The sequence below is a fragment of the Acomys russatus genome, chromosome 27 (genome assembly GCF_903995435.1).
Source record: "Acomys russatus chromosome 27, mAcoRus1.1, whole genome shotgun sequence".
NCBI lineage: Eukaryota > Metazoa > Chordata > Mammalia > Rodentia > Muridae > Acomys > Acomys russatus.
The window spans coordinates 14,890,320-14,915,800 of record NC_067163.1 but is presented as its reverse complement, the minus strand read 5'-3'; the positions used below and the strand labels follow the sequence as shown (position 1 = coordinate 14,915,800).

The following is a 25,481-nucleotide window of genomic DNA, read 5'->3' as shown; positions in this document are numbered from 1 at the left end:
CTGTCACTCTAATTCAGCTGTGTGTCAACACTCTTAGCATAATCGGCCTGCTAACAGGGTTCGCTTCCTCACCCGCCTGCATGCATATGTTATCAGTGTTCATTTAGACAGTGGTCATAGCCCACCGGTTTTCATTAATACAGAATAAGGCCCTCCGGTTTCAGTCACTGATTAGGATTGAGATATCCTAAGTATGCCTGTGTTCTTTGGGATTGTCATCTCTGAAAAATAGGCCATTACACAGAACTCTGGAAGGGACGTGAAGAAAAGCCTTTTATAACTTCCTCATATGAGCAAGAATTTAGAGCGTAGGTTCCACAGGACAAGGGTTACTGTCTCTTTGTTCACTGATCCATCTCGGCTGCCAGGAACCGGGCCTGTACATGATATGCAGTTGCTTACGGAGGAAAGAGATTCAGTCTCTACAACTTAATTCACATCCTAGAAAGAATGATGGCTTGCTTATGGCACCCTGACGCCACCCCACCCCACCCCCGGTACCGTAATAAAGGCTGTTGTTCAACAGGGCTTCCCTCAGACTACTTGGAAAACATGTTGCTCTCAGAGAAGTCACCGTGGCATGGCATCTGCAGACTCTGCCCAGGAGGGAATGCTTTACTCTGTCAGGGTGGCAAAATCTTTGGCTGTGGTCACAGTTCCCAAACCCTTGGTAGAGTTGGCCTAAGGTAAGGCAAGGCACTCATACAAAGTCCATAAAGGGTATTAAAAATCCAAAGGCAGTAAAGCTTTTTGGATCCCACAGGAGCCACTAGCCCAAGGTTACCCACATTTTTACCATTAGATGCCACACCCTTTCCAATCCTTCCCTATTTCTGTGAGCCTGGATCTTTGGGTGTTATACTTAGAGTGAATCTAACTGGTCAGTGGGGAGTTGTCAGTGTTTGTTGCAGAAGTTTGTGAAACTATACAGTGTCCAGCAGACAAAAACCTTCATTAGTCAGAAAGCTTATTTAAGAATAGAATGGAAAGATTGTTTGTTCCCATTTCAGTTGTATTATGTTTTCAAATGGCCGTGCTATTAAAACAGACTGTTTCAATCATTTGGGTTTAATTATTTGGTTAATGCATCTGAAAAGCATTTCTTATGATCTAAGGGCATAGTCAGAAAATTCTAAAGAAACCTTAGATGCATAATTTCATATACATTGACAATTATAACAACATATCCACTGTACCTCTATGCCAGTGTGGGAAAAACTTCTAAGACCCCAGATCTCCCAATACGCAGGTGTTCAATGTTTAACTACTATTACGTATCTTAGCACATTTAGAATATGTATTCTTCCTTTTATCATATTCAATTGAGATGTTTACCCTCCCCTTTAAAAGATGTACTTTAGGGTGCTACTTGACATGTCTGAATGGCCAGCACCACTACTTGTGCATTTGGAGCCATTGTTGACATAAGCTGGGATTCCATGACAATCTACCTGCTGTCCATGGTGGTTACTAGGTAGCAAACAGAGAGGTAGTATATCCAGCTCTGACACACTGTACCAAAGAGTGATTGACATTCTGTGCAGGACAGGGGGAGATGAGATTTTATCCCTCTGTTCAGAAAGGTGCACAACTTAAAATGTGTGAGCTGTATAATTCTAGAATTTTTTCCTGAATATTTTTAAATTTATTTTTAAAAGTCAGCCCATATATAATGGTGAACTGTTGCTTGGACAGGCGTTAACTAAACACCTGTTAACTGATTAGTTCTAGACATTATAACAGCTCCTAACTTTGAGTCCCTTACCCAGCATGGGCAAGAGGCAACATTCAAGACAGACGCAACAGCTTTGCTGACAGGAACTAGTCACTTCACCACCTCCCAACACCTGCTCCATGAAAGTGTTCCAATCAGGTCACAGAAACTAAGGCCAGAGCAGCAGGAGGGCTGCACAGCTGACACCTGGCACTGGCATGAGCTGGGGTTCATTTTATTCTGTCAGCGCGCCCACTCCACCCAAGCCATACCCCACCCTCAGCTTACAGCACCAGCTATTCAACAGGACCATTTCTTAGTGCCCATGAATATTTATAGAGGTATCAGAGATGAGACGGACTAGAAGTGTGGCCGAGATAAAGCACGACTCCTAAGTCTGGGGAAAGACAGAAGCAGCCTGGGGCCAGGAAAAGCAGAACATTTGGAAGTCCTGGTGGGACAGGAGGCTGGCCCTGTTCTCTGAGCAGAACTCCCACATACACATCTGCCTTTATTTCATCCACGCCACCTCCCCTCCACGGAAGGAGTTTCCTGGTTTCTCTCTAACTTCAGTAATGAGATTCCTCATGTATACTCTGAAGGTAGCACGTGACCTCAACACTCTCTGGTTTTCAAGTTACGAAAATTGACCCTACTTTGTATCAAAAGTACAATACTAAGTCAGGTGGTGGTGGCACACGCCTTTAATCCAGTACTCAAGAGGCAGAGGCAGGTGGATCTCTGAGTTCAAGGCCAGCCTAGTCTAGAGAGAGTTCCAGGACAGCCAGGGCTACACAGAGAAACCCTGTGTCGAAAACAAAGCAAAACGGAAAAAGAATTACTGGAAGTACACGTGTGCCTAGTGCTGTGTCTACTCACGGGTCTTCTGCAGCTAAAGTACACAACTTCACCTTCACTGCGATTTGGATGTAAACAAACCTGGGAGTTGATGCTATTCTGACTGAGCTCTATGACACTTCAAAGCAACTCCGGAACCTCACGAGACCGCATTGGAAGGCAGATGAGCGCCTGCACTCTAGGACACGGCTGGTCTCTTCTGACATCTACACTAAGAACAGCCACAGTGTTCCATGCTGACCTGACCCCCCGACCCCCACCCCCACCCCGCCCTGCCCAGGCTCTAAGAATTATGAAGCATCAGGCTTAATAGCGTTGCTTTTCCAATTGAGCAGTAAGGTGGGTGAACAGAGGGTGAGCACAAATTAGGAAGGAGTGTTTAGGCTCAGTGAGTCTTTCCAGATAAATGCTGGAAAGTCATTAAGTTAGTTCATTCCCCTGAGGACCTACACAAAGCATACATTACTAAGTGAATTAGCCATCGCCATGAATACCACTACAGCTTCCTCAGCGCACATCATTGCTCTACATAGAAATGACAGTGGCTGAGTACATGGGAATGTAAATAATTTCTTTTGATGAGGCTGCTAGTGCCAAGGATAGCCAGGGAGAGAACAGCGAGTTCAAATCTGCTCCCTAGTGTGTCCCCAAGCATACACATCTCCTGTCAGGATGTTAACCTGAGTTCATTCCCCAACCAAGAGATAGAAGTCTGTATTCTGCAAATTAAGTTTGGAAAATTAGGACTAAGGTTCTCTGTCTTTGGCTGAGAGTTAGAATCAGCTGGGAGGTGAGGGTTCAAATATCACCACTCTCTGGCCTCACTGGACTAACTGGCTCAAAATCCCCTTCAGTGAGAGTTGACAATAGCAGGCCGTAAAGCTTTGTAGGTGGCTCTCGGGTTCCTTAACAGCTGGCAACCGTCCCAGTGGGCATGGGCTCATTTCATAGCCTCCTGCCCAAGCATGATGTTCCATTAGTCTATATGCACCACAGCTGGCACTGTGTTCTGCACCAGGCATATAGCATACCTCAGGCACTTCAGTGCCAGAATAGACATGGTTGACCCAAGTTCCAAGAATTGTTTTTATTTAAAATGTATATGCTTCCTAAAAAGACTAATAAAAAATATAATACTTGTAATAACATCCTACTAGATTCCACAACTTTATATAAGATGACTTCATATGGGCTTTTGTTCAACTAGGGCACTTCCTGTGTGGATTGCATGGCTGTTTGAAGATGGGCTTTTAGCCACGCTGTAACTCAAATCTCTCCACTCCTTTCTTTCCCTAATTTACACATTGCTGTCTATCCTAAAAGGGCCATAGCTTTGATGTCATAACAGAGAGCCAAGACTTTTCCAAAACTGAGCAAGATCCCAGATAGGGTATTAGGGAGGGTTTGTTAAGTGTCAGAAATGTCTTACAAAAGAAAGGCGGGTACACACACAAGGCTGAAGATTGAAAACTACCAAAATGGAAGAAGAGAAGCTGAAGCACACCTAATACTTGAGACACAGTGGAGATGAGGGAATTTAACCTGTTGCCCATCTGTTTTCCAAAGCACCTGGAAAGAAAGAAGCAGAGTGGGCCAGGAACAGCAGGCCTTTAGAAGAGAGAGGTCCTTAATGACCCTCGATGCTCAGGCATGCCTACCGTAGCTGGTACCTGAAGTAGGGGTGAGACTTCAGCCCCGTTGTCACCAGTGGGACAGGGAAAGGCCATCAAAGCAAACAGGCTGTGGGACACAGATAGAATGGCAATCTCTCTGGAAACAAGTGGACGAGATGGGCTTTTCTGAGTTAGCTCTATCTCTGGATATGGCATAAAACACTTTGAGGAGCAAAATTCTTAAATATAAGACATCAGGACTCCCAAAATGTGTGAACTAACTCCCCCTTTATGTTAAAAAAAAAAACATGTAGGAAAATGCTTTTCCACCTGGAGTCAGTGTCCTCCTAACACTCTGCATGTGTTAGATTCACTAACAGAAAGTGGAAAAGTCCAGGCATTCAGAGCTCAGCTGCTGTACTGGCTGAAAGCAAAATAAAGAGGCTAATGATGAGCAGTTTATATTAGTCAAGGTACAATTACAAGGAGAACTGATGAGTGGGCTTCGGCCTGGGTTCAGGCAAGAGGTCTCAACAGGTAGCAAGCTGCTGGCAATCAACCCCACATATGATGGGGCCTGCAGGCTTCTAATGCTCTCCCTAACTTCCCAGTGTTGAGGCTTTTGCTCAAAATTCCTAGATCCTCCCTGTAGCCATCCCTAACTAACAAAAACTGCAGCCTGCAGAGAAGATTGAAAAGGCTTAGTAGGGCCCCCTTAATCTCTCCTTTGTAACTCATAATACAACAAAACGCTCTCTAAAATCGTAGGTACATTTAAAACTCTCTGTTCCCATAAGCTCAACAGACAAGTGGGAATCACTGAGTGGGCAATCCACCAGAGAAGCGAGTTCTTTGAAAGCTATCTGAGTTAAGAAGAAAAAAAAAAAAAGAAAAGAAAAGAAACTGTAAGCCTCTGCTTTCCTGAGCCAACTTGCTGTTGACTCACTCTTCAAAAATTAGCACATTTTCTACTGTATTCTAAACACAACACTAAAACTGGAAGGTCTGGCTTTCCTGACCCAGGGCGCAGTGAACCTTGTATTTATGATGAGTGGCTGTGTAGTGACAAGAGAAGAAAGGTAGGGACCTAAATATCAATAGAGTTCTGGGTAGCTCGAGAACTATTCAGGGCAGGTAGAGGGGGCTCTTCAGAAATGCATATGGAGAAGCCATGGTCTTGTCTTCAGAGCTTAGCGTGGACAGGCTAGCATCCTCAGTGCAAGGCCTGCTGCGGAAGAAAAGTGAGAGTGACCCACTTCTAAGGAAGTCCCGGGGCCTAGAGGGCAGCCTGTTGAGGTTAAGTGCCCAACAGCATTCTGGTGGCCAGTGATGTAATCATAAAGTAGTCCAAGCTTAGAGGCAGAGATATCATCGAGACGATTCATTGGCCTCTTCTGTGGCTGTAAGAGAGAGGAGGAACCTCAGCCACTTATGGGAGCTAGCCTTTTCACCAACCTTCATGGTCAGAGAAAATGTAAATCTATTCTAAACAACAAGCAATGCAATGCTTACTTATTCCAACACAGAACCTGTTGGTATGCTTATAAAGTCAAGAGGAAACACGGTGTTCTAAGGCTGGTGTTCAAAATCTATAGTATTTCAAGGAATAAGGATATTTGGGATGCTCACTGCTCATTATTTCTGGTATAACGCCTGCTTTATGAGCATCTTCTCAGTTTCAGCACAGACTAGACGTGGTCTGGGCTCCTCCCACAGCTAGCTTAATTACAGTTGCTGCCAGGTCCATCCAAATAGCAATGTGCTCATTCTGTGTACACATCTTAAGACCAAACACATCTCCCGCTGACAGTTCCAGGGTTAAGCATAGAAAACTGATCATTTTATTCTTCTGCCATACTCCTTCATAGCCATGGCTAAGGGACTCTTTAAGCTACAGCCAAAGGACTTCTTAAATCTTAAAGTTAAAGACTTAAACCTCAAGTCTTAAAGCTTTCTTGATCACCGGAAAGATAGGTGTTGAGTTCATGGCAGTTAAAAGGATTTGCGAGTATCACTCAAGAGGGTAGTTGAGTGGTAGTCAACATTCATGTGGTAATTCTCATCCTTAACAAGATTCTCACTATTTAGTGAGTCTCCAAATGACAGGCAATTAAACTCCTTAGCCCTTAGGGAATTAGATTGTAGAGTCAGAAGACAAGCAAAACTTCATCACTTCTCTGTTTGTCACTGTGTTTTACAGCAAGATATCTGGGCTGGAAGTTAAGTCACCTGCCTTAGATGACAAGTAGCCTAGGGTTCACAGTCATAAGCTTCTGGCATTACTTCTTGCTGACATCACTGGAGCAATCTTTGAGAGCAAACTCTTACTGAACCCTAATGCACAGTGCTTGTAAATATAAATACTGAGGTGGACAGCCTTTATTCCTCACCCTAACTCACAGAACTAAGTGGGATTTTCCTTGGCATCTCATTTCCACTCTCAACCAGTAGCAGAATGAGTAATCTTTCAAAAAAAAAAAAAAAAAAAGGAATTCTTGTATAGAAGATGATTAAATTTCTGCATTTGGCCTTGGAGGGAGAAGCGACAATAGTTGTAGTGTTAAACCCTTAATTCTAACCAACTGTTGGATCTTGTATCTTTAGCTAAAATGAAAGAAGTCAGCAAACTTGATCTAGTCATTATTCCAAGCCTACTGTGGTCCAGAGGACAAAAGTCATGGCCAAAAGACTTCAACTCTTCTTCTTTATAGGGATGACACATTAAGCCCTAGTGACCAGAAAGTGGCCCAGGAACTGACTGGTGTGATTTCCCCTTCAAAAGGGTACCCTGAAGGGATAATTACAAGAGAAGAGAAGTGTTTCTGCTGCCAGCCACCTGCATCTCCTGGGCAGCCGACTCCATCCCTCTAAGCTTCAGGTCCCAGAAACGGAAAATGAGATGATTTGCAATTCTACATAGCTATTTCTTCTATCTCTGCACAGCTATGAAAACAGGTATTGAGACAGATTATGCCAAGCAATCCAAGTAACCTGAATCAGAGAATAGAACCGCGATGGTATATAAAATCTCATATGCAAATAGGAGGTGTGGATGAAACCTGGGGTGCATACATTATTCAACATTTGAATTTATGTAACTTTCAAACAGAGCTAGAATACCCTGATCTTTATTCATTCTACAGGGAACTCAAATAAGCAAGTCTGTGTCTGGCATGGAGATTCATGGGAGATTCCTAAAGCTCTGTCTCCTTTTCTTGAGGGGATAAAGATGAAGAAGTACATAGAGTCAACACACTTAGATACAGCAAAGTTGAGTGCAGGAGGCTGTAGCTGATTTGGTCCCATCCCCATACTGCTCATTGTCCCTACAAATGAAAGACAATCCACTGCAAGGGTACAAATATCTGTCCTTGTGACTGTGTTGCTACTGACTACCTAGCAAGAGCCCTGGGGTTTGAACTGCAGTGCTCTGTAAGTGAGCCAAAAGCAGCAAGTCTCATGGCACATTACTCACCACTAGAGAGCAGAGCAAAGTCCTGGGACCTACAATCCTCCCAGCTTTTCCTTTTCAATCCTGACTGTGCACAATATATGTAACTTACTTGCAGGTCTCTGCTGCTTCTTCAGTAAGATGCTCCTAATGATAATACATTACTATGCTTCATGCATGACGAAACACAAAGATTAAATGAAACAGTGAGATGCTGCTTCTGATATAACGGCTCTGCAATTACCAGCTTTGGTTACTGGTTCTATTATTAGGTTACAGTCAGTCTACTCAGCTCCACACAGCTTAACCATACTTAGGATTCTTTTTTTAATGTTAGCTTTTATTTCATTGCAGAGTAATGAGCAGACTCTTAGAAGCTTAATGTTTAGAAATGAATATAGAATAATATTTGCTAGACATATACACAGTCAATTCTTGCTATTCATGGTAGTTTTACATTATGGCCAGGGACATTCAACAGTGAGTGATGAGATGCTGCTATTAGAGGAAGCTCATGAGCTTGAGGTCACATTTTGACCTATGGATCAACACATAATCTTGTTGTATCTTGGTTTATGATACACTACTTAATGCACACAGTGAGTCCATGGCAAGCTGTCTTCTAACCAAGGCTTAAAAGAATCTAAACAATTGCTTTTTTCCCCATGAGGTCATATCCACCTGTTTGCCCTAGGGACATTAAACAGCTCCTCAGCACATCCTTTGGGACAATTATAAACGCCAGAGTCAGTGGGAAAAATCATAGTCAAAAGGCTTCATCCCTCAATAGGCAGCAAAAGTCCCGCGAAGAGTGTGAGAGCTGACAGCTGAAGGCTAGAGTGTGGCCTCATTCAATCTCAGTGTAGACCGTTTCTATGGGGGTGACTCATCTCTCTCAGGGTTCTGTACACATGTGGGAATAACTACAAGGTGCTAAGGAAAGCCAGTGCATTTCAGTGAATCCTTACTCATCAACAATAAGGGCTGACTGTATGCTGATATACACTTGTTTATATAAAACAGTGTATCCACTCTGTACTTGCAGTGGGCATTACACCAGGCTTTTCTGCAGGTATTGCCTGCCTTATTGTATTCCTTCTACAATGCATTTGAGGGCTGGTATGCAAACAAAACGTATGAACATCTGCATAGGTTACCCAGAATTTAAAGCTGGGTCTGCCTTCAGAGGCTGTGTTTGTGTCTTGGATTCTATTCTACACCATCAATTTATCAGGAAAAGCCTTTTGAGAAACCAAGAGAGTGAGCAAACAGGTCCACCATTGTCTTTGAAGTTTAACTAAGGCTATTCACCTGAAAGTGAAGCCATAAATATTTAAACGCCTATCAGTATTCTAATGCTTGCTCCCAATTTTAGACATCCAACAGATATGTACTCAGTGTGCCAAAAACTAAGGTGAACACCGCAGCAAGACTGAGGAAGCAACACCATGGTCCCAGCTAAGCATGTCTCAGGACTAGTCTGCAGGGACTAGTTAATACAGGCACCACACTACAGCAACTTCAGAAATGAAAGAAAGGCTATTGAGAGCGCTAGTGTCATTACTGTCAGGCTAATGATGTTTGGGAGTTATACAAAACACTGGGCTCAAGATCTACCTTTTCTGTGAATGATAGATGCATTCATAAAAGCTTCCAGGTGAAACAGGAGCCCGAGGGGACAATGCATCAGCAGGACAGATCAGGCTCTTCAGGAATAGCAGCACTCTGCTCCGGAGCATCACACTACAGGCTTGCTTCTCGTTCTTGCATTTTGTAGCCTGGCCTTAAAATGATGGCTACATTATACCTATTCACAATCAACTTAATGTCTATGGTAGGAGGTAGGTAGGTTTCAGATCAGCAGTGTGTTTGCCACAGGCATTAATGAGCCCTCTGATATGAGATACACCACCACCTACTCATTCAGACTATGTATTCACGAGCTAAGTTTTTTACTTCAATTTATGAGAGAACATGGAAGACACCTGGAAAGATGCCTTTCTGGGTTTCAGATTTCCAACATCATTCTTCCTTCTTCCAACAGTATTTTAATGATTTTTTTTTAATTTCTTGATGTTATAATTACATCATCCTCACCTGCCCTTTCCTCCTCCTAACCCTTCTCAAATAACCCCTGTTACTCTCTCTCTCTCTCTCTCTCAAATAAATGGACTTTTTCAATTGTTGATATGCATATATATGCATGTGTATATGTATATGTACACACACATATATATCTGTATGTATATATATATTTACATATGTGTATATACACATGGTAGTTTATATATGTATGTATGTATGTATGTGTGTGTATATATATATATATACATATATATATATATGGAGAGAGAGAGAGAGAACTCTACCACTGAGCTGCATCTCCATACCATGCTTGGTTATTTGGGCTCATCTGCCCTGCACAGCAGCCTGCACTTTTACACTAAGATTTGTCTTTGTGTAGAAACTAAACATCAAGTTCTATTTTTCTGTCATCCTCTATCATGAAAATCATGGCAGTCAAGTTGGTGTCTCTGGGACTGCACCAGAATAGAGAATGACTATAGCAGATATGGCTTCTTTATGATGTAAGTTTATAGACCAACTGGCAAAGTAAATTAGCCTAGTGGATTCGCCTCGGACAACAAACAATCGAACAGCTCATGTGAGAAATTATATGTCCCAGAGAAAAGTTCAGAACCATGTAAGTAAAAATAGCTGTTTCAGGGATGGACAGAACCATTTATGGTGCTCTAATAATGTGGCAGATGTATTGTCTAATTTTGTTAATCAGCTCATATAATCATCATGACAAAGAAGAGGAGGTACCGGAAACCCAAGTTCTCCCCTAATTCCTGGGACTCAGTTAAGGCTTAGGCAAAGCCCACAATGCATTCTTTGCGATTTCCACAAGTCAGGAGGGATCCCAAAGACTAGTAGAGTCTTGTAGAATATTTAGAAAGGTGGAGTATACTTAAGATACACAACAGGAAGTGTGAAGATCATGTCAGATGTGGAACAGCTACAGGGAAGGCACATTCGGAAGTCGGGGTTCGAAAGGTGTCCACTACATTTGAGAATGCATGTTAACAAACAAGGGGAAATGGCAGCAGCTAGTGTAGGGTACTTATGGCATGCTTTCCATACTAGGGAGACCAGCAGGCATACTATTAGAAAAGCAGTCACCAATGGCCATACATAGGGGTGTGGGAGTAACTGTACCTGAGGAATAAGACCCAAATGAAGGTACACCTCCAGCTTCTCCAGCATGCCCTGCCCACAGTCATGGCTGCCCTTAGGATGCATCTGTGGGTGCCAGGACAACATGTAAATTGTACATAAGGGCAACAAGTCAGTCACTTGTTGGGCAAATTATCAGTTTTCCACTGCACTTGTGACAAACTATCACATAGTTAGTGGCTTCTATAACATACATTTGTAATTTTACCCTTCCTCAGGCCAGGCACATGAAACGGGCCCCACTGGCCAAAAGCTGCATTGTCAGAACTACACTCTTCAGTCAAGTCCAGAAGAGAACTCTTGCCTTCCCCAGCTCCACCAGCACCCAAATCCCCCACTATATCACTCCGATGGACCCCCTCTCTCACTGTGGAGTACAGTTGTGATTATATGGGATCCACTGGATACTCCAGTTTCAAAGTTGATGAGCTAGGCTGGTCATTGTAATTGTACCTGAAACTTTGATTCTCTGTTGTATAACATGTCCATGGTCCTGGGGAACATCTGTAGAGAACATTATTTTACCCTCGGCAGCCTGAGATCATGCTCTTGAGGCGCCACCAAAATGAGACTTGATGTCATCTACCTTGTCTTTTGGGAATCGTGTTGCATAGCCATCAGCTCAATGTAGCAGGGCAAACTGTCCATACAGGAGGCCAGGAGGAAGTCATCATGTAGCTCACAGCCTGGAGGATGTCTCTGGCCTGCTTGGTACTCACCCTGTAGCACAGGCAGGGGAGTAGTGTCTCCCATGTGACCTCTGGGCGTTGGTATCAAGCTTCCAGCTCTTTAATCACTGTTCTTACTCTGATAACAAAGATATTTCTATATTCCTGACCTATAGATCCCTTTTGGAGTTCCTACTCCTGGTATCTGATTCCTTATTTTACCCCGAGTTTCTGTCTTTAAAGCTACTCCCCATTGTTTCTACTTGCTAGTCTAGGGTTTTAGCTCCTGTGTGCTGACTATATCTCTTGCCTCCTGAAAGGCTTACTTACTGAATAGACCTTGACTTCCTTCTTGGTTCCATGGCCTTCCCCATCCTTAAGTCCTCAGTTACCCTGCCCCCACACACACGTTTCATGCCCACCAGAAATGCCTCCCCCTTCCCAGACCCTGCCTCAGTCCATAAAACAACAGCTCAAACGTTCTTTTCCTAAGAGCTTCAGTGCAGTAACTTCTGTGTTCTAGACAAGGCAGCAGAAAAACAAATCAGAGGCTCTGAAACTAGAAAAGAACCAAGCATGCCCTCGCAAGAATCTGCCAGAACAGCGAGATATATGCAGATATATGCACAGCAGTGAAACAAAACAACAGATGAGAAGACTGAAGCTGGGGAGGGAAATGTACCAACCAGAAAGCATAAACCTGAGTCCACTAGCACTGAGCCTGAGCTCCGGTCCCTTGTCCTCAAAGTCAGTGTTCTCAGCCATCCCGTCAGTGGCTCTACCTGCAAGTGGCAGCAGGCAGGGAACATCCAGTTTAGAGGGCTTTGAAAAGTCATCTAACCTAAGCAGTAATGGTGATGGAATCCCAGCTGGAAATGCCTCCAAGAAGCAGCCAGCCGACCCTGCACCAACAGCTCCCACACTCCCACACTGCTATTGAACCTGTCTGGGCATCAGCAGACTCTTCCTCGTCTTGAGCTCCCATCTAACCTCCTGATCTTCTGCCTATTCTCTGGATATATTGTTGCTCTCAGGCACATGAGCCAAAACATATGCACATAAAACACATGCTCCACAATTATAGCTTTTTCCTAGGATAGTGTTTAAGACTTCCCCAAAAGTGATGTATTTTACATTCTAAACAGTCCCAGTTCTTTTATTCATCCTCCAAGAAGAGAATTTTCATGGCATTCTTTTCTTATAGTTTGGACCCTAAATTCCTCCAAAGATCCACGCCCCTCACACTTGTGAAAAGTGGTAGGCGCTACTGAGAAATCTTCAGGTTGTTAGACAGCACCTTTGAATGACACCATAGGATTTTTGACACTTTTCTCTTCCATGCCATGAGAAAGGCATGATATCTAACATCCCTAGTAGAGGCCTAAAAGCAATGTGAATTTCAAGTCATGGATTAAAATGCCAAACCTGGGATCCCAAACACTGGGATCCCTGGCCCCCCCCCCCTCAGTCGCTGCAAACACTGCAAATCACAGACTCTGCTCATAAGTTCTAAGAGACCAAACTCACCCTAGATTTAGAATTCAGTAACAGCCATTCACAGTAGTTTTAGTCCTTTGGGACTCTGCTCTAAGACATATCTCAGGATGCTGATTACACTAGGAATATCCCTATCTCCTTCACTGTCCCTGCCTCCCAGAGCTCTGCCACAACCCATCAGTCAAATCAGTGAACCTCTCAATCTTGCTTTGCAGCCACTCCAAAGCACAAAACAGTATCCAGCAAGAATCAGGCTGGAGAAAACAAAGCCTGAATGGTAGATTGTGATTTAGGAATCACCTGCTCATTTAAATCTTGCATTTGCCCCTAAGATTTTATTTTCTATAAGGGATGAAGGAGTGGGGTGGGTCTTGAAAAGGTTCAAACACCAATTTACTTTTTACTTTTAAAATCATCATCATTGTTTTTAATTAAAAACTGTCTGTATGCCTTTTGAGAAGCCAGCTGTAAATCAAAATGTCATTGTCTTGTTGCTATAGTGATAGCTAACTAAAAACAACAACAACAAAAAAACTTTCTTCTACTGTCTGGACTCTCTTTGCAAAGCCTTATTTCTCTGGTCTCATTGCAAATGACATATGACAGTATATGTTACCCTTCCCATCTGGGCAGGGTCTGCACTCCAAGGTCTTTGGCCTTATGACCCACTTGGTGGTCCAGCATCCCTCATGTTGCTTTTGTCTTCATAGCTGTATCGAGACCAGAGACACTAAGACGCAAACCAAGAAGATGTGGGACTGGCTTGTGTTCAGTGGGTTGGCCATGCACTTTAGAAGTTGTGGTAAAGATGTTCTCATCTGAAAAAAAAAGGCAACTCCAAGGGCAGTGGGTCCCACTTGATGTCTGATGCAAGTACAGATGCAGGGGGGAGAAGCAGTGATTCACAGGTCCTGACTGCTCTTCATTTGATGAAATGGCACAGAGAATGCATGACTGGTACTCCAATTATGACTACTGAAAAACCACCGGAGTTTGGGAGGCTGTGGTTCACAACATGGCAGCATAAGAGGCATGCCTAATCAGGGAATTGCTTCTCTCTGGCATCATGATCCAGTTGACTGGGTTTCACATGTCGGTTCTTATTTTCTTTTGCTTTCATTACAGGTAGAGTTTCAGAGCTAGCTAAGCTTATTAGGCAGCACTAGCCCATGTGTACATGTACACAGTGAAACCTCGGGACTGAGACTTCTCAAAACTGCTGCTGGGAAAGGCTGTGGCCTGAAAGGGAAGGCAATGTGATGCCAGGCAAGGACTCTACAGCAGCTCCTGATGCCCTAGCTTGAGTCTTCTCCAGCTTCTGGGTTCCTGTCCTCGTGATAACTGGGTTTGCACTTTAGATCACATACTTCAACCAATTACTTAAGCCTGGGACCAGGGTCCTGCTCTGTTTCCTATGCTCATTCTCCAGGCTGATACTTGATCCTTAACTCATGGGTGGTTACCTGCGATCCTCTTAATGGGCATCTCTTTCCATCCCGAAACCTTGGGACTGCATCCAAGTTTCTTCTGCTCACGACTTTAGGTGTCTTCCTTATCACTCAAGTTTTTGGCAGCCACACTAGCATGCTACCCTTTGTCCCCTCCATGTTGTAACATTTGGCCTGGGCCCACAGCTCCCATTGCCTACTTCTGCATGCTTGTGTGTTCAGTAGCTGGCACATCCCCAAGCCTTAGGATCAGTCTAGCTTCTTGGGACTCCATTATTTTGCCTGTGGTTGTCACCTTCCAGGATCCTTTCTACTCAAAGCAGATGGATGAGAGGATATTTAGAGGGAGAAAAATGGATGAGAAAGAGTCTAGGATTTGACAATTGGATTTCCCTGGTCCCCAGTGGAAGCCTCAAGCTGATAGTGTAATCTGTTCTTTCCAGTTCCCATTCTGTTTTTGCCTAACAGGTTCTTTGATTTCTGCCAACTTCAAGGGCTAGTTCAGCACCATGGACAGCAAGATCCAAGTCACTGAGCTAGTGCTTGTGAATGCGCTCTCTCTCTCTCTCTCTCTCTCTCTCTCTCTCTCTCTCTCTCTCTCTCTCTCTCTCTCTCTCCCTCTCTCTCCTTCTCTCTCCCTCTCCTCCTCCCCTCCCCCCCCCCGTGTGTGTGTATGTGCGCGCGCGCGCGTGTGGGTGTTCTTTTTACTGTTTTGTTATATCTGTTTCTGGGGGTATGCTTGCCATAATGCATGTATAAACCTTTACGCATATACTTTATAGTGTATGTAAAGTTTAAGTTCTCTCCTACCACCCAGAGATCCTGAGGATCAAACTCAGGTTCTTTCGCTTGGTAGTGAATTTACCCTCTAAGCTGTCAAGGCAGATCCTGTCTCTGGAATATATTGAGAGTTAATAAGCTGCCCTTGAGTTCTATATCCTTGTTCTGTTACTGTCTGAGCTCAGGAACATGATCTTGTCCTTGTCTTTCTTGAAGACGGATACAAAATCACAAAGAACTAGTTTTGTTTTGTTTTGGTTTGCTTTGTTTTTGTTTTTTTTTTTTTTTTTTTTTTTTTTTTTTTTTTTTTTTTTTTTTTTTGCTTGTTTGTTTTTGTTTGGCATGTGGTAAATTTTGATGCTGAAATAATAATTTTCCCATTTGCTAATTAATGTGAGAAACATATCCTCCCATTACTACCTCCAAATATACTATCTCCAAAAATGAAATTTAACAGCAGTCTTCTCCTTAGGCAAAGAGAACACATGAGCTAGTTACTCATTCACAGAAAGAAAAAAAGCAGAAAATTTCCAGTGACTCTTTCTCTGGTGTGTCTATTTTAAGAGATTTGATGATGCGTAGGTCACAAGGTTAGTGTCCCAGCCTTTCAGAGAACAAGTGTCTCAACAGAGCGCCACTTGTTCAATGCGACATCACGCAGAGGTTCCAAAATAAGCTGCACTCGTTTCCAGACAAAACCGCTCTACACCTGAATGTCACATCCACCTCCAAAACCACAATATGCTGTACTCAAACTCAGCTGAAAAACGAAGCAAAAAGATTCCTTGCTATTTGTTAAGCAAAAGAAGATACTTGCTGAAGAAATACACCAGTGAAATAAAAGCCAAGCATTGTTTCAGACACTCATTTCCAAAATACCATTTAAAAATAATTACACCCATGATTTATGCACGATACATTAGACAGCAAGATAAAATGCACTACTAAATTTTAATTGCACTGCAAGAGTAGACATAATGAAAAATATCCCCTAAGTTCTTGGGATTATAACCCAATGCAGTAACATCTTCATCACAATATAAATCTTGTCCAAACAGTTTCAGCACTCCTGAATCATAAAAATATTTTAGTTTTATGATTTGGTAAACCTCTGAAGACATTCTTTAGTTATGCATTTAGAAGGTCAAGCAATCTGTGATCAATATTTAAGTTACTGATCAAAGTTAATAGAGTCGAATCATAGCATCTCCAGTATGATGGCAGGAATGCCATAAATACACACTTGTCTCCAAACTAAAGTGGCTGTAAAGACTATGGCTTTTATCTCTGCCTCCCCTACACAATGCAGTGTAATAATATCCTGCTGTATGTAAAGCACACATGTAAAGAATGGTACTTGGTTTCCACAGACACTGGCAGGAACCTACCTCCTATGCAACGTGCACACCCACACCTATGTGGAATACACGCTGAACCTGGGAAGAACACCACAGATGTGCAACTTACACGATATGTGATCAATGTGACAAATATCCTGGAGGATGCACACACTAGATAAAAAACTCTGTACACGCCCATGGAATCGCACTCCATTGGTCGGGTGTACCCAGGCTTCCCATCCATGCCAGTGGGATTTGAATGGCACCTGCCATCAGACCCACAAAGCTTGTGGCTTCTGAAGAGAGGGTGATCTGTGTGACAAATGCAGTGTGTGGCTCTCACTGCTGGCCTGGATCATTTGTTCCCACACATACCTGTGGTTTTCAATGGAGGTTTCTCTCCTAGCAACAGTTTTAACCTTTTGGCGTGGATTTTGCCTTGGTAATGTGAGTCGGCCACCACAGCTGATGTAAAGGACATGTTACAGAGTGTACAGCACTTATTCTTATCCACCATGTCAGCGTCGCTTCCCTGCAAGGGGAAAAGGAGAAAGACCGTGTCACAGAGGAGCTCAAGTCCCGTGTCATGAGATTTATCATCTCCATGAGATTTGTCTACTGCTGACGAGGTTACAGACTCAGCTTCTGCTCTTCCATCGTTTTCTTCACTATGGTTACCATCAACTTACTAATGTGCACTTATGCAGTAACTACATGTACAAGACACTGGGTTTATAGGAAACTTTGCAGATATGAGTTACCAAAGAAAAATGGAGTACACAATTAGGAAAAAGCACATTGTCTGGCTCTGTGAGGAGAGCAGTTGGTAATTGCACACATTATACTCATTAAAGTAAGGGAAATATCAGAGTTCACATGGCCTGAATTATTTAGCAGAAATTATCATTTGGCATTCAGCTCTGCCTTTGCCAATTTTAGCCTCACCAGGATACATGGCTGCAATGTGCAAGTCGTTTTCATAAAAACTTTCTCTAAGGACTTGAACATTTTTCATACTTAATTTGCATATCTACCGTAGAACTATGATGACCACACTACCTGAATTTTCTGGAAAGATTTTGTGTAATTTTTTTCCCTTTTCTTCAGAAAAGGCAATTGCCTAAATGCTGCACAGAATGCTTAGTCGGGCTTAATTTTTATGCCTTTGTACGGTTTAATGAAAACGAATCGTGAATCAGAAAAAAGCAACTTCTTTGTCAGAGCATGTGACATAGCCATTATGTGTGCGGGTCATCAATTACTTCTACTCTTTCAGAAGATTAATCCCCTGCCTCCCCTCCCACCTCACTGGAAATTGAGGGTACAGCGAGCTCTCAGATAAGGAGTCAAATCTCTTCCTCAGTGGAACCACAAGAGCAAGGCAGGCACCTTGTTGTTAAAGAACAGGCTTAACCAAGTCTCTAGCCCCACAATAGTCCCTTCTTAGAGACCCAGAAAGCCCAGAAATGAAATTTAAAATTGGATGGACAGAAGGAGGAAGGTGGGGAAAGGATGGAGGAGGGCAGGGAAAGTATATGATTTTTACATAATTATGTCTGTGCTGCTGGAGAGTTGCCCTACACACATTATGTGGTACATAGAAAAGTAACTCCTTCCTTAAGGCACCACATGTGACATCTCTGTAGTTTTTGGTAGGTGGGAAGACGTGTGTGTGTGTGTGTGTGTGTGTGTGTGTGTGTGTGTGTGTGTGTGTCCAAGATCTATGCTTACGAGGTAAGAACAACAAACTGAAATGCTGAAATGCTGCGAGTGAGGCATGGCAGGCAGTGTCAGGAAGGGGACCCGACAGGGCCACGTTTCCTCGTGACTCTCTCCTCTGGGGGAGCATTCTGCCCTTGCCAGAGGTAAGCTAAGGTGCTTGGGGTTTACTTTCAGGTAAAAATAAAGGCACAGGGATTTTTACAATCCAACCATGGAGTTTACTAGGTGATAAAAAACAGACCAGGCATTAAAGCAGGGTGGCTGGCTCTCTCTCATTTCTCCAACTACTCCTACTGGGAGTAGAGAGTCCCCTAGAGGGAAACAGGCCCAGAAGTACCAAGCAAAGTCAAATCTCAGGGCTACTGAAGAAGTACACTGCATCCACTGAAGAGGGAGGGGCTGGGGGTGGGAGAACAGAAAATAAACTGACAACACCCTCCACTATGTGCTAGGCATATTATTCCTATGCTGTTTTTTTCAAACGTTAAAAGGTTTTGAGATTATAATATAAATACAACATTTCTTTCTACCCTTCCCTAACTTGAGAACCCCCATACACCCCTCTTTGCTCTCTTTCAAATGAATGGCATCTTTTGTCATTGTTACCGCATGCCTATGTGTACATGTAAATACATATATATTCCTAAATACAACCTGCTCGGTTTGTACATTATTTGCAGGTATGTTTTTAGGGACTATTGGGTATTAGATAGCCAATTGGTGTGTTCTTCCCTAGGTAAGGGTTCTTCCTCCCATTCTCAGCTTTACTTGGTTCTTTGTGTAGGGTTTAGGCTTCGGAGGTCTTTCCGAAGTCTCCTTTGGCATTTCTATTGTTTACGTCTTTGTTTAGACCAAGTTTAGGCAGTCATGCTGGCAAGACATCATGGATGCTGTTTCTGGCGTTACTAGAAAACACAGTCTCACGTGTAACTCCCTGGTCCTCTGGCTCTTGCACTCTTTTCATATCCTCTTCTCAAGGTTCCCTGGGCCAAAGGTGCAGGAATACTCTACAGATGTGCCTACTGGGACTTGGATCCATGCCTGCAGTTTGTTTGCTTATGGCTTTCTGTAATGGTCTCCCCTAATGCTGCAGAGGCAAGTTCCCTGCTGAGGAGCGGAGACTACACTTATCTATGGATATAAGGAGAAATATTCTGATGACTGTTAGGAATTACACTGGTTTAGTAAAGTAGTGCTTGTAGGCTCTCCTTCAGTACCCATGGCTTCATGAACACTGACAGTTATGAAGGTTTCCAGCAACAGGCACGAATCTCCCTCTATTGAGTAGGCCTTAAGTCCAACTGGAGAGCTTTTAGCTACTGCCAAGGTATGTGTTGACACTAGAGCACCCTGAGGGTCATCATGCCATGTGGTCATTGATGGCTCATTATCATCACAGTTGATCAGGACTGTGTTGCCTCCCTCTTTTGGAAGCTTGAATAGCATCCTCTGTTACCCTGACAGCCAGTCCTCAGGGAGGAGGTATTCAAGTCAGTTCTAGCTCAGGGGGAATCTGGGCCCTGTTTCTGAAGTGCACTGTTTCTTCAGCAAACGGAATTTACCTTATACCTCTAGGGGACAATCAAGGGCAATTGCAACAGGGTGTATGCTTTGGGAATCTCTTGGACAGCCCTGACCAGCAACATGAAAGTGTGCTTTTCATACCTAGGATTGAGATTTTTTTGTAAGGTAGTCTCTGGCTCTCAGAGAGACCAATGTCAGCTGAGACAAAAAAAGTTCATTAAAGTGTATATGCATATTAATATTACTAAGTTTTTCGTTTTTAAAAGTAAATAATATGATTCCTTTTGGTTTAACTAGATACTACTGTTATCTTACTCTTTGCCGTTCTTCTATATTTACCTCCATCACCCTCCATAAGGTGCTCCCTGTTTTTCCCAAATCGAATCTCTTGATCAATGCTGGTCCCTCTTACCCTGATGCCCCCTCTGTATTTACCTCCTTAAAGAGCCCTCAGTTTTGCTGTCCTCTGATCAGATCACTAGGACCTAACTCTTCCCTTCTCTGTTGTTCCCCAACTCCCTTATCCTGGTAATAAGTCTACTTTAGTTTCCTGGTTTCTGCAGTTACTCCAGGCCCTGCCCCTCCATCTGAAGATTCAGAGCTAAGAACTACAGGTAAAAGAGAACATTTGGCATTTGTCTTTCTGGGGTTGGGTTACCTGACTCAATATACTCTTTTCTAGTTCCATCCATTTACCTGCAAATTTTGTGATTTCACTTTTCTTTACAGATGAAGATTACGCCACAGTGTATTTGTGCATTTTTAATTATCCATTTGTCTGTTGAAGGATATTTAGATTGTTTCCATTTTCTACCTATTACGAATATAAAAGCAAAGCACTTGGATGAGCTGCCTGCCTCCCTTGCTCGACATTTTGTTGTAAATTGTTTGGGTGGTGTTTCCCACTCTGACTTGAATAAGATGAAAACTCAAGTATGTATTGACTTACATTTTCCTAATTGCTAAAAGAGGATGGACATTTTGTGAGATGTTTCTTAACCAATATATATTTTTTTTCTTTTATGAGAACTCATGCCCTAGGCCTAGTGTTTGGATGGATCACTTGTTTTGCTTTGGTTTTTGGTTTTGGTTTTGTTGTTGTTGTTCTGTTTTGAGTCTTTATTTCTCTGAGTACTTTCCTCTGGAATCAGTCCTCTGTCAGATGTATGACTGGCAGAGTCTCTCCCATTCTGTAGGCTCCCTCATCACCCAATTGACTGTTTATCTATTCTGGAATCAATCCTCTGTTAGATACATGGCTGGAAAAGAGTCTGTGCTTTCTCCAGGCTTCCTCACCACCCAGCTGGCTGTTTCTTTAGCTGTACATAAGCTTCTTGGTTTCAGGAAGTCCCACAAGTCAACTGTTGGTCTTAATTCTTGAGCAAATGGAGTTGTACCCAGGAAGGCTTTTCCCACACTTGTATCCTGTAAGGCACTGCCCTCCGTTTCCTTCTAGCAGTTTTGGTGTTTCAGGTTTCATGTTTAGGTCTTTGAAGTTAGTTTCTGTGCAGAATGATAGATAATTTCATTCATCTGCATGTGGACACCCAGTCTCCCCAGCACCATTTCTTGAAGACGTTTCTTTCTTCAATATATTATATATACATACAATTTGGGATCTTTGTCAGATATTAAAAGGCTGAATTTGTATTTACTCATGTTTAGGTCTTATATTTTGGTCTATTGGTCTAACATGCTTGCTATCAGTACAGTATTGCTTTTATTAATACATCTCTCTAATATATTGCATGATATAGGATAGTAATCCGGCTGGCATTGTTCTTTTTAATCAAGATTTTTTTTTTTTTTGGCTATCTGGGGTGTTTTGTAGTTTCATATAAATTTTAGAACACTGAATAATAAGATGGGTATTTTGATTAAAATTGCATTAAATACACAAATGGTTTTTGATAAGATGGTCATTTTCAGACACACTTTAAGTTCTACCAATATATAAGCATGGGATGTCTTTCCATGTTTTGGTATCTCTCTTATCTCTTTGTTCAGAGGTTTAAGGATTTCAGTGCAGAATTCCTTCACCTCCCTGGTTTATTCCTAGATATTTCCTCTTCTTGGAGCACGTCCATGATCTCCTTCTCTGTATATTTGTTGTTTATGTATAAAACAGCTATTGATTTGTGCAAATTGACTCCGTATCCTGCCACATTGGACTCTGTATCCTGCCACATTGCTAATCCTGTTTATTATTTCTAGAAATTTTCTGGTAGAACTTTTGGGATCTCTAATGTACAGTATCATACCCTTTGGCAACAAGGACAGTTCGATGTCTTCTTTCCCTATTTGTATCCTTTTAATTTCCTTTCTTGCTTTACTGTTTCTATGGCAACAATCATGTGGCTCTTGTCTTTCAGTGCACTTATGTGGTGTATTATGTTTTTTTGACTTGTGTATTTTTTAAACATCTCTGCATTTCAAAAAATAAAATCAAAGTGATCATGGTGGGTTTTTGAGTCTAAGTTCATTAGGGATATTGGCCTGTTGGGGTTCTTTTGTTTTTGTTGCTGCTGGTGCTATTGCTGTTTCTAATATTGTCATGTATTTATCTGGTTATGGTATTGAGGTGATACTGGCTTCATAGAAAGAGTCTGAGAGTGCTCCCTCTGCTTCTGTTTTTTGTTTGTTTGTTTGTTTGAATATTTCACGAAGGACTGGCTGTAGACCTTCTTTGAAAGTATGGTAGAATTCTTCTGTGAATCCATTGGCCCTGGATATTTGTTTGTTTGTTTTAACTGAAAGGTTTTTTGCTACTATTTCAATTTCCTCATTTGTTATGTATCAGTTTAGGTATTAACTTCTTGGTTCAATTTCGGTAATTTAGTTTAATCTAAAAATTCACTTTTTTTTTTTTTTTTTTTTTTTAGGCCTCATCTTAATTTGGGCCCTCTCCTTCTTACAGTTAGTTAGGCCAAGTGTCTGTCAATTTTATTCTTCTAAAAAAATCTTTTAGAGTTATTCATTTCTTGTACTATTTTCTTTGTTCCTATTTCATTATTTCTACTCTGAATTCTGTCCTTTCTTGCAGTCAACTAGGCTTGGATTTTGTCTGCCCTTGTTTTCCCCACTTTTTGAGTTGTGTCAGTAAATCATTTGTTTTATTTTTGATTGTTATCGTATGCACTTAGAGTTATAAATTACACTTGCAGGACATATTCCAGAGGATCTTTTGTTCTGTGTTTTCATTTTTATTTAATTCTAAGAAGTTCTGTATTTCTCTCTTGGTTTCCTCTTTGGAACATTCATCATTTACTAATGAGCTGTTTCATCTCGATGATTTGTGCATTTACTAAAGATCTTTTTGCTGTCAATGTTAACTTTTATTGCATTCAGAAAGAATACACAAGGAGTGATTTCAATCTCTTTGAATTTGTAAAGATTTATTTTGTGTCCCAGCATAAGGTCTATTTTAGAAAGGTTTCTATGTGATCCTGGAGAGAATGACTATTCGTTGGTATTTGGGTGGAATATTCTGTAGATATCTGTTAAGTCATTTAATCCTGATGTTTCTACTTCTAATTTTTGTCCAGATGATCTACCATTAGAGAAAGAGGGGTATTGAAATAGCCTCCTATTAATGAGTTGATGTTAATCTGTGTTTTTAATTTCCAAAGTAAAATTTTTACGAAATTGGATGCCCCAGAGATTGGTGCATGCATGTTTAGGATAAGTAATATCTTCTTGGTTAACTGTTCCCGTAATTAGAATGAAGTGTGTCACTCTTTATCTTTTCTGATTAGTATCAGTTTGAAGTCCATTTTGTCGGATATTAGGATAGTGGTGCCTGCCTGTTTCCTGGTCACATGTCACTGTAATACTCTTACTCTAAGATAGGGCCTATATTTAACACTAAGATGAGTTTCTTATAACAAACAGATAGATTTTGTTTCTTGATCTATTCAGTCATCTTGTGTTTATTTATTGGGGAATTGAGGCCATTGATACTTAAAAATGTGTGATAATGCTGTCACCATATTGTTGATTTTTGGTGTTGTTGTTTGTGTTCTCAGTGGTACTTTGTTTTAATAATAATGGCTTCATATTTTACCATGGGTTCTTTGCGATACTCATTCTCTCTCTCTCTCTCTCTCTCTCTCTCTCTCTCTCTCTCTCTCTCTCTCTCTCTCTCTCTCTCTCTTCAGCCTGAAATCATACTTCCTGTATTTTTTCTTAGGTTTGGTTTGTTGGATGTAAATTTTTTAGGGTGTTGATGTTGTGGAAAGCTTTTCTTTCTCCTTCAATCATGGCAGATAGTTTTCCTTGGTATACTATTCTATATTGGCTGTCACAGTCTTTTAGGACTTGGCATGCATTGCTTCAGGCTCTTCTGGCTCTCAAAGTTTCCATCGGGAGATTAGCTGTTACTCAGATGGTTTTTCCTTCATATATAACTTGTGGGGTGTTTGCTTGTTTGTATGTTTTATATATTTCTTGCTGTTTTCAACAGTTTCTTCTGTATATTTAATGTTTTATATATGATATGCCATGGGCATTTTCTTTTCAGTTCTTATCTATTTGACATTCTATGTGTTTCTTTTTTCTGTTTGGGTATGTATGCCCTTCATTTGGGAAGGTTTTCTTCTGTGATCTTATTGAAGATATAGTCTATATCATTAACTTGGGATTCTTCTCCCTTATTTATGCATATAATAGAAAGATTTGGCTTTTTTATGGTGTTTCACATCTCTGGTGTGTTCCTTTTTTAAACATTTTCATATTCCTTTCTTATTAGGTATAGAGTCTGTGCTTCATCTCCAAGTCCTGAGAGTCTATCTTATGCTTGATTCAAAGGCTTTCCTCGATTTTTCTACCTGAATTACTGAGTTCTTAACTTCTATCTTCGCTTTAAGATTGAGTCCTTGTCAATGTTTCTCTATCCTGATATAATTCTGTTCCAAAGTCCTGGGTTGCCCTCATGGCTTCTATCAACTTTATATTTGTGGGGTTTTTTTGGACATCATTCAGGCCTTTATTCTCCTTAAACTTTTCTCCTCGGTTTCACTGAGCTGTTGTTTTGTGTCTTCTTCTAACTCATTGAATTCTTTGATGAAGTTTATGGTTGTTCTTTCAAAATTCTCTGTCCTGGACTCCATCTTGCTAATTCTCACTGGTAGACATTTCTAGAAGACTGGTAAGTTTTGGAGAGGAAGATACTGGCTTGATCTTTCATATTGTTGTTAATTTTTTAATGAGATCTGGGCAGGCATATGAACTGCTTTTGGTCATTCTGAGATTTGTATGGACAGAGCAGTTTTGGAAAGAAGAAATGATGTATGGGAGGATTTGGTCTAGAGGTGGCAAATGGTTTGGGTGGAATGAAGTCAGATAAGCAGAGGGGTCGGCCCTGGTATGTAAGATGTTTGAAAGCTGGAGTGTGCGGATAGATCTGGCTGGGTGGAAAGGCTGAATATGGAATGGGAGGGTCTTGTTGGTTGGAGGATAGTCACTTTCTGAAGCCTAATGTTTCTTTGGGGTGCAGGCAGAGAGGACCAGAGTGTTGGTGTCCTGGTGGCTGGGTTTGCATAGAAGACATGAATGAGGAATGTAAGGGAACTCACTGGACTAGACCTTGGAGGTAGAGTTGGGAAGTGTATTACGGAGCAGGGTGGTT

The 25,481-nt window shown here is 41.8% G+C and overlaps 1 protein-coding gene across 2 annotated transcripts in view; it reads right to left on the bottom strand.

Moving 5' to 3' along the window:
• Zmat4 (zinc finger matrin-type 4) overlaps positions 1-25,481 on the bottom strand; it is a 518,094-nt gene that overhangs the window by 130,776 nt on the left and 361,837 nt on the right. For both annotated transcript variants that reach the window (XM_051169437.1, XM_051169436.1), the window contains exon 4: positions 16,985-17,141. In XM_051169437.1, coding sequence (XP_051025394.1) covers positions 16,985-17,141 — 157 coding nt within the window. The remainder of the gene's footprint in view (positions 1-16,984; positions 17,142-25,481) is intronic.